The 10,213-nt window shown below is 40.2% G+C and overlaps 1 protein-coding gene across 1 annotated transcript in view; it reads right to left on the bottom strand.

Annotated features, from left to right (window-relative positions):
* LOC101861218 overlaps nucleotides 1-10,213 on the bottom strand; it is a gene marked incomplete in the record, with an annotated part of 56,353 nt that overhangs the window by 28,738 nt on the left and 17,402 nt on the right. Inside the window, 1 exon segment of the mRNA XM_013085350.1 lies at nucleotides 4,455-4,606. Within this exon segment, the coding sequence (XP_012940804.1) occupies nucleotides 4,455-4,606 (152 nt within the window).

Genomic DNA, 10,213 nt, shown 5'->3' with positions numbered 1-10,213 from the left:
AAGAAGAAGAAGAAGAAGAAGAAGAAGAAGAAGAAGAAGAAGAAGAAGAAGAAAAAGAAGAAGAATTAATTGTAACAGAAAGTGGGTAACAAAAAAGGAGTGCTATGGCACGGTACAATTAGAATCTTGACAGACAGACACAGTTTGAAGCAGGGTACACGTCTCTGGCTACAGAGGTACATAATATGGCTCAATGTCTTTCATTTCGTCATCAAAGTGGATAAAGATGAAGAACACCATAGAGTTAGGATAAAGTCAAAGTCAAATAATTGAAATCACACGTTATTAAAAAGAAAAAAGTTCGTTCCAACGAGACAAAAAAGTACGTTCCCACAGGACTAACTTTACATAGATCCAGACGAGTAACCTGACCATTAAATACTGAGACTCAGTTGCTTAGTTTTGGCAAAGTGCGTATGTACAAAAACCGCTTGATTTGCCAAAACTTAATGTTGTTAAATGAAAAAAAAGAGCTCAATTCCCTACATTTATGAATTTAACAAACCAATACATGTCTCGGGCAGGGTCTAAATTTGAACATGGGCGTCAACATATGATAGTAATGTCATACTTGAAGCACATAAAAGCTTTTAACATTTTTAGTGTGCGGTAGGGTTCAGAGTAAACAGGAAACAAGCAGCAAAAACAAAAAGGAAGAAAGAAATATAAAAGAGAAAACATACCACCCCCGCCCCCACGATACCTTTAATGGGGAGCAAATGGTACGGACTACGGAGAATCTCTTCTGTAGGTGAAAACATGGCTCTAAAATTATTGCTAAAGGTATTCATTTCCTCCCAGCTGTACAGTACTTCGAAATCGTAAATATTTCTCTTTTCCATAGAGCAGAAGTAAGAGTACCACGTCAAGCGGATCGATAAATGTAATCTTGACGGGTGCACGTATCGCTTTGCAATTTAAAAGATGAAAGTAGGGCGGACGTCACATTTTTCCTTTTGACTGAATGAGGACCTTGATTGCTTTAGTTGTTTATGTTTGTTTGTTTGTGTGCGCGCGTGTGTGTGTGTGTATTGGGGGGGGGGGTATGACCTGAACGACACAAACAGTTTATTTCAAAAACAAAACTCTTGTCACATTTATTAAAGTAAAAAAGAAGGAGGACAGAATAAAGGAGGACAGAGACAATACACTAAAGTAAAGACATCAGAGCGTAGCAATTTCTTAGTGCTATTTCTTCTCCAGACTGCCAAGAGGTCTATCGCGTGCTAATGTGAGATAGCAGAAATCAATAGGGACGTAACCACATTTAGCAAATGCATTAACTGTTCTCCAAGAACTGTGCGTTTCGGCTGTTGCGTGAATAGATAAACGTAAGAAAAGCAGGATAACAGAAACGTGTCTGTGAGCTTGAAAACGCTTTTCTGTTGGGCACAGACTCGTGACGCCTCCTCCAAAGGACAGCCGGTGTTGGCCGCCTGTGCCCCCTCTGTCCCTTCACCAGAGCGAGATGATTGCTGGAGTCGGGACGTTGTAAACGTCACCAACAGGGCCTCTTGAAAACTCATTTCCATGCTATGATTATTGTCGCGTAGCTCAAGGAGCGTCTTTGTGGTTGTACAGTGACGCACTGGCCACTTGGCAAATGTTGGTTTCAAACTCTAACGTGGGTTTTCACAACCGTGTCAGGAATAGAAGACGTTTTACAATGTCTATAACCTAAGCTGAATACACTGAATTATTTGCAAAGATACAGCCGCGTACACCATCTCACTCTACTCCCTCACTCTGTTCATACTGAACATAACTAGTACACCTATGAAGAACAGACCTATTGATATCTGCGAAATAAACGGTAATAAGGATCAGGCGAGCACTGGAAAACAATGATCAAGCAACTGTTGACAGTACAAAAGATATGGTTAAACAGAAAGGACTTGTCGTTACACATCCGCACCAGTAACCTAAGAGGACACAAAGCCAAAACTTGCAGTGAACAGTTAAGTTTTACTTCTTGTTCTGAGATATAGCTGTCTGAAAGTCGCAGCTGTCATAAAGATGGCAACATATGGTTTAACCCCTCACCCGCCCCCCCCCCACCCCACCCCAAATTTTTTTAAATAAAAAAATAAAAAATAAAAATTAAGGCAAAAACGAGAAAAAGCTCTTCATCAAATGTCATCCATATGTTGCGCTCTTTTTTTAAAACAGGTTTTTAAACATTTCAGTAGCCTACTTTGTTAAAGATTTCGAGGAACAAAGAAAGTAACAAGTTTCGATCCCGTTGAGACAATTCAATAAATAAAAAAATAACGGATGAGAGAGAACACGAGTGTGACAGGAGTATGTCAACAATTTCTTAATCTCAGGCATCTTCACTAAAACTTTGTGAGAAGTGGGGAGACAAGGGGGGTTACGGTGCGGAAACTGGCTTGCTAAATATTTATGAGGTGACAATCTTCGGAGTATCGGAACTCTATATGGTGTACTCGGCTGTTTATAAAACATGAACGTCAGTTGTATATTATACTTTTATAAAGGATTAGAAATAAAGTTTGAGCACGAGCTACGGACAGGGAGGTGTAATTAATTCCTCTCGTGTTGGCACAGAGTTCTGTTCCGTTGCAAATCTGGGTACTGCATTCAACACACGATGGTGAGGTTTTTGATTCCTCCTTCCCACAGCTAGGAACTGACTACACTAAATCAAACGTGAAATTACTTCCACTGACGCATTTCATCCCTCCATAAAATGACAACACTTGCTCCCCCCCCCCCTCTCTCTCTCTCTCTCTCTCTCTCTCTTGTAAGCGCATAGAGCTTGCTGTAGAGCGGGAATCTGTGCTCTACGAACGCTATCTATCTATCTATCTATCTATCTATCTATCTATCTATCTATCTATCTATCTATCTATCTATCTATCTATCTATCTAACTATCTATCTATCTATCTATCTATCTATCTGTCTGTCTGTCTGTCTGTCTGTCTGTCTGTCTGTCTGTCTGTCTGTCTGTCTGTCTGTCTGTCTGTCTGTCTGTCTGTCTGTCTGTCTATCTATTTTTTCATTATTCTGTCTTTCTCAAATGTTCTGCTTAATCAAAGAAGTATGCATTACGTCTACGGTTGATCATAATATATTCCAAAGAAAGAACCAACAGAGACAGAGTGTGCGCGCAAACCAATACACCCATGACTGATTCAGTCGAATAGAATCGGTCAGCATAAACCAGAATATTTGATGAATTTGCACTGTTCGGGGTAAAATCGGTATCTTGACTCATCTGAAACAGTAACCATTCATGCAACTGATAGTGTTATTCGATTTTGAATATTCGGCCAAGAAATAAGTTATTTTACTTATTTTTGTGTTGCTAAGGTACTGTTTGTTTACCTCATTCTGTATACATGATTTTGAGAACTCCATAACTTCTCTCCTAATTGACCGATTTGCAATTTTTTTCAATAAAATAACCCCGATTCCATTCTGACAGTTCAAACTTTTATCGAAACAAATTTTTAGTAAACAAAATTTCATTGGCTGAAAATAAAGGAAAGGTTTGCTTCCTGCCCACTTCAGCCAATCAAAAGTTGTGGTCACGTTAAAAAGCGCATGGGGAATCGTTTGCTAGATAAACTGAGTGAATGCAAATTAAACCGATCGTTGAAGACCTTGCCGGTGATAGTCTTCTCAGCAAGTGCCTTCACGGAGAGACTCAAAATGCCAACGATGCTTTCCATAATATCTGTCCCCGTGGTTTTATGCTCCCCGCATAATTTAGCTAAATTTGATCATTTTTTGCACAATTTCTGATTATTTTCCTTAATCGTTCTTTGTTAAAATTAACAGAATCGCATAATTTCACATTTTTGGGCTCAGTTTGCATAATTCCAGAATTTTTCTAGCATAAAACGACGAGGACGGATAATATGATTTGGGGAAGGTGCGTTCTTTTTCTCTTGACAGTTCTGGTCCTGACACTGAAGGCAGACAACATGTTCCGACAGAACGGCAAAAACCCCACACACCTCTTCCATGGACGTTCTGGCAACAAGGCACAGTTTGGAGCAATCGCTCCTATCGGAATAGAACCAAGCCTAACTTTTGTCGTGTTCCCGTCGTATTCAACAGTCGCTATTTCACGTGTGTGTGTGTTGGGGGGGGGGGGGGGGGGCTTTTTTCTTTTGTTGTTTGTTTGGATGGAAAGCTACCTCGAAATAAGTCATCTTGAAGACAGACCCGGACTATTTTTGTTTTGTTTTGTTTTGTTTTGTTAGCCCAACTTCGAAAACAACCCAGAACAAATTCGGGAACAAAATAATAATAAACCAATTAGGCAGGAAGACAAAAATACAAGATGTCACGCTTACGCTAGAAAACCTTTTGAGCAGCGCCTCGCCAGTGGAATAGGATGGGGGAGAGGGGGGTCTTGTACCTCGTACTGATGGAACTCACAAGTTATTGGGTGCGCAGTCCTTTAAGAAGAAAAATACTCACTTCTATTTGATTCCAGTTATTGATATCATAGTTGAAGGTGCCCTCTCGCATGAAGAGCACGTACTCGAACAAATAGTCAGGCGGGGCGAAGGGTGACCACGCTAACTCCACTTCCCTCTGCCCATTAGACGTCGCACGGAGATCGTACTGACCTGAGGAGATACAAGAGCACAGGTATCCTAAACATGTTGGCACACTTTGTGTCTTTAATTACAACATGAACATTGGGAACACATTGCTTTAGTTCTTGAGACTCGAGACTCCATTCCCATGTTCGTGGTTCGGGGTAATAAATTATCTTTTTAAAATAAAGGTGGGTGGGTCAGTCGGTACGTAGGTAGGTAGGTAGGTAGGTAGGCAGGCAGGCAGGCAGGCAGGCAGGCAGGTAGTTAGGAAGGTAGGTAGGTAGATAGATAGGTAGGTAGGTTGGTAGGTAGGTAGGTAGGTAGGTAGGTAGGTAGGTAGGTAGGTAGGTAGGTAGGTAGGTAGGTAGGTAGGTAGGTAGGTAGGTAGGAAGGTAAGTAGGTATACAAGTCGAATATGATGTTCGAAAGGTGTTCATGTGATTCTTATTTGATGAAGTAATATCAAAGAGTATGAAAGATTTTTAACTTAAAGGAGTTTTATAGTAATCGCAGATAAACTAGAAGGGAAACCTAATGCCTTCCGAACAATGAATCACTGATAATAATTTATAAACATTAAAAGACATTTGTAAAGCAACTGCAATCTCTATATGCGCTTTTCAACCTACATTATTACCTCAGCAGACCCTAGATTACTCAGAATTATTCTCAGCTTCTGGCAAGCATGCAGTGCAAGCAGCCGATTAAATACTCAAACACTAATAAACTGACAACACCTTTCGCAGTACCCATTCCCACCTGTGGGAAGTAAAAATAAAAATTCGTATAAAAGCCTTTCCTAAGGACACAACGTCAGACCCTTCGAACCCACTCGATTGTGAGACAAAACAAAACAAAACAAAAAAGGTGGTTTGGGGGGGGGGGTTACTGCAAAGTAGGAGACACGGGGATAGAACATATGGTTGGGTCATTGGGGAATGCACGGAAATGAAAATGGTGAGCGTCTCGCAGTTTGCTGCGGAGAAAACGATTTAATTATTTCAAATATTTTGTATGAGGACCACCCGAGAAGGTGACACACATGGAAGAGTCGTGGAGGTGGAACGAGCATTTAGATACTTCGAACTTATGCACAAACGTTTCACTAATGCTATAAAATTATCAACATCAGTGCCAGCAACAGATTGTGGTAGTGGTTATGTACGAGTCGCGTGTAAGTTGCCGATAAAAATGAGTTTAAGCCCCACCACCAATCTTCAAAAAGACATCTGAAAGAAAAGCCAAGAATTTAAAGAACACTTCTTCATTGATGTTCTGAAAAAAAAATCAAAGCAACGATTTTAAATTCCAAAATCAAAACTCTAAAGAAGAAATTGAGAAGAAAAACAATGGTGTTCGAATGCAGGCTGCATAAGATCAAATAAAGAGGTATTTTAATGGACAAATGGGATGTCATAAAAAGATGACCTGAATACATAAGAAGTTAAGTTTTTAAAGATAATAGGGGAGAAAACGTGTAATAAAGAAATCCCTAAAACGATACTCAATGTTGACAGAACTACAGGCTGTCATTAAGAACGCATGTTCTTAAAGGCAAAGTTGTAAGGCCAGATAATATTTCACTAGCTGAGGTTGTCTCACTAGCAACATTTTTCATCCTCTTCTTCTTCCTATCAAACATCTATCGTCTTTGTCTTCCATACCTCTGTTTTGTTTTTGTTACTCTCTTGTAACACCCCTAATCTTCAGCAGTTAAATGGCTTTATTGTATTGCAAATGCCGTAAAACTCGTTCTAAAACTAAAAACAAATTTCCTCAAGTTTCAGAATAGAACGAGATATCGGCGATCGTGGCTCGCCCCTCATTTCTCTGCTCAGGTGCTCTACAAAAACTAATACAGTATTTGTAATGGTCTTTTCTCGTCACTCATCAGTTAAAGCTCTCTAAGCAAGTCACTCCTGGTCTATTCATTTGCTTTCTGTTTTTTCAGTGACAGAAAGATGTTCAAGGTTTAAAAAAATCCGATACAATTGTCCTGGGTAGGTAGGTAGGTAGGTAGGTAGGTAGGTAGGTAGGTAGGTAGGTAGGTAGGTATTCAAATCAAGCATGATGAGAAAAAAGTGGAAGAATCTTCTTTGATGAAGCAATATCAAAGAACATCAAAGGTTTGGGGGAATTTCCGAGTATTCATAGTTAAACTAGAAAGGGAACCCTTTGTCTTACGAACAAAATTAATAGACAATAATAATAAACAACGAAACTGTATAGAATCCAGCTAATATTCCTGTCTCGTTTGTCTCTTCTTGGTTGTTTTTTTAAGTGCCTGTCTCCCGTTGGCTTCTTTCAGCACTTAGTTTCTCCTTTAATTTCTTTTCAGTCCTGAAACTCTCAACAGTGTTCTAAGAAACCTAATTTCTGTTGTGTCTAGCTAAATTTCAGTATCTTTGGTAATTGCCTCGCATTCATAGCCGTTTTGGAGAACTGACCAGACATAGCCTTTTATTAAAGCCCTTAATTTTGTTATCATTGCAATGTTGCTGTTCTGTAAGACTGGACAGAGGCCAGAATAATAAAAAACGCATGTGGATATGGGGCTGTCGTGGTATTAGAAGTATAGTGTTCGCCTCTAGTTCAATAGTTTCCGTGTTCGAAACCTGGCAGCAACAGAACATTTTCTTCCTTAAAATTTTCTACTTTCACTTCCTTTCCTGCTCTCTAATAATGTCCCGTCTTCTGCTTCCGTCCCCGCTTTCTGCCCTCCTCTGGGCTCCTGACTCTTTCTACTGTTACTCTTACTTCTACCTTTCACAAAGGTAGGTAAAATCGAACACCTAGCCTTTTCGATAAGGGCGAAAACATATCGGAGGTCGTGGGTGTAAGTTGCGTACGTTAAAGATCCGTTGGTGGTCCTAAAACCACAGGCTTCGACCGCTATCTGCGCAAAATTCAAAATTAATTTAAACCAAACTGAAAATGCTTAATTAAGGGGTCCCGCGCGCTTATATGACTTTAGGCAGGTGCCAGTGCCAAAAAAAAGTTATAAAAATAAATTAATAATAATAATACACACCGCATATTTTAAGCGGGACTATAAGATAAGATAAGATAAGATACGATAAGATAAGATATGAGATAAGATAAGATAAGATAATAATTGTTCGATCTCTACAAAGAAGATTGGCTGCAGCATCGTAAATTCATGTATTATACACACCTACTCTCTCTCTCTCCACACACACACACACACACACACACACACACACACACACACACACACACACACACACACACACACACACACACACACACACACACACACACACACACACACACACACACACACACACACACATCAACAATCCCACTACTCGTAATTGAACAAAAAACCATTGAAATCACGGAATCATACAAATGTCTTGGTCTTACAATAGGCAACAAATTTACATGGCAAAATCACATAAACAATATTGTTAAAAAGATACATCAGAGGCTGTACTTTCTAAGGAAACATAGGTCCTTCAATCTGAATCCATCCATCTTTCAGATATTCTACACCACCACGAGAGAAACGTTGATTAATTTAGATATCTCTTGCTATGGTAGCAAATTGGGAAGACAGCACTTCATAAAAATAAACACGTTGATCAGAAAAGCATCAAGAACAATTGGTAGAGACCTAAGTAATTTTGAATATCTGCACAAAACAAACTTTAAAAAAGAGGCGGAAATAATGTTAAGCGACCATAGCCACCAACTGACATTGGAATTTCAATCATCTACCCGCAGTATATGTATGCAAAGATACTAGAGCAGCGCATAAGACCTATTGTAGATAGAAATCTGAGCAAAGCTCAGTTTGGATTCCGAAAGTGCAGAGGATGCACGGATGCCGTATTGGCATTACGACAGATACGCGAGAAAACAATCGAACACAACAAAGAATCCAACATTGTCTTTACAGACCAGGAGAAGGCTTTCGACAGAGTAAACCATGAAAAACCTCTGGAAGACACTCGAAAAGTATGGCGTCAGAGGACAAATGTTAGATAATGTCAGAGCTCTATATACCAACAGCAGAAGCTCAATAAGAACAAAGGAAGGCAATACAGACTGGTTCAAAGTAAGGTCTGGAGTACGACAGGGATGCGTTTTATTTCCCCTCCTGTTTATTATATATATGGACACAATAACGCAAGAAGCAAACCAAAACCCAGAAAGCCTAAATGAATTTCTGTTCGCAGACGACCAATGTCTTATTCATCAAGACCAACAAGGCCTCCAAAATCACACTACCGAACTCAACAACACCAGTGAGAAATTCAACATGAAAATAAGAACATCAAAAACAGAAGTTATGAAAGTGAGCGGAAACCATAGTCCCCAGAACACCCTTGTCAATAGCAAACAACTGAAACAGGTGAAGGAGTTTAAATATCTTGGCAGCACTTTTTTCTGAAAACGGGTCCATAGACAGAGAAATAGAAATACAAACTCAAAAAGCCAGCACTGTCACCTACCAGCTCGCACCCCTCCTATCTCATCCAAACATCTCCATGGACACAAAGAGACAGCTGATCACCTCAATATTCATACCAACATTATGTTATCAGTGCCAGACCTGGACCTAAAGCAAAACCCATGAAAGCAAAATTACCGCAGGCGAAATGAAATGTCTCCGCAAAACCCTTAACATGACAAGACGAGACAGGCAGAGAAATGAAGAAGTAAGAGCAGCTATCGGCACTGAGTCCTGCCTGCGTTACATAGAAAGACAGAGGATAAAATGGTTTTCCACCTGTTACGCATGTCACCTGACCAGCCAGCCCCGAGAGCCTACAACACCAAGCACTCAGACTATAAAGGAAGAGGAAGGCCAAGTAAAAGGTGGATCGAGGGTGTCAAGGAAACCCTAAGAAAACATAACATCACAACTGAAAGAGCTGCGGGGCTGGCCTACCATAGAAAACTGCATCTCCCCTCGACGCTTAATAGCAACAGAGGATGAAAAAGTAAAAGTAAAAGTAAAGTAAGTAAACGATACATTTCCAAAAGAGCAAGAACAGACAGATCTAGAAATTCATTCGTACCAACTGCAGAGAGGTTACTGAACACACGGTGCTACAAATGAAACAGAGAGAGAGAGAGAGAGAGAGAGAGAGAGAGAGAGAGAGAGAGAGAGAGAGAGAGAGAGAGAGAGAGAGAGAGAGAGAGAGAGAGAGAGAGAGAGAGAGACGTTTAAATGCAAAAGAATCAAAAGCAGCGTTAGCCTTTGATTATAGGCGGTATCTTGGCCCAATTTGTAGACACAACAACCCTTATGATACATTCGAGCTTTCGATTTAGACAGGGACATATATATATATAGAAACGCACAGGTAGGACCAACTACTTCACTGATGGGGCCTCTAAAACATGTCATGATCTTTCTGACATACATACAGCACACAGACAGACAAGCAAACACTTGTGAAACAGTAAGGGCAAGAACGGGTCAGGTACTCGGCACAACAAGTAAAGCCCAGGAAGGTTTACAAACAGACACAACCACGAGAGAAATCAAGCACTCACCCTTTTACCCACCCACCAGCCACCCTTACTCTATCCGGTCCAGTCAACGAATGGTGAGCCAAGATTCGCACTGTCTACGCAAAGAAGTGAACAATGTGGGTTTCT

This window comes from Aplysia californica, unplaced genomic scaffold (genome assembly GCF_000002075.1).
Source record: "Aplysia californica isolate F4 #8 unplaced genomic scaffold, AplCal3.0 scaffold00367, whole genome shotgun sequence".
In the NCBI taxonomy this organism is placed as follows: Eukaryota; Metazoa; Mollusca; class Gastropoda; order Aplysiida; family Aplysiidae; genus Aplysia; species Aplysia californica.
The sequence above is the reverse complement of the archived record's forward strand: the minus strand, read 5'-3'. Positions and strand labels throughout refer to the sequence as shown.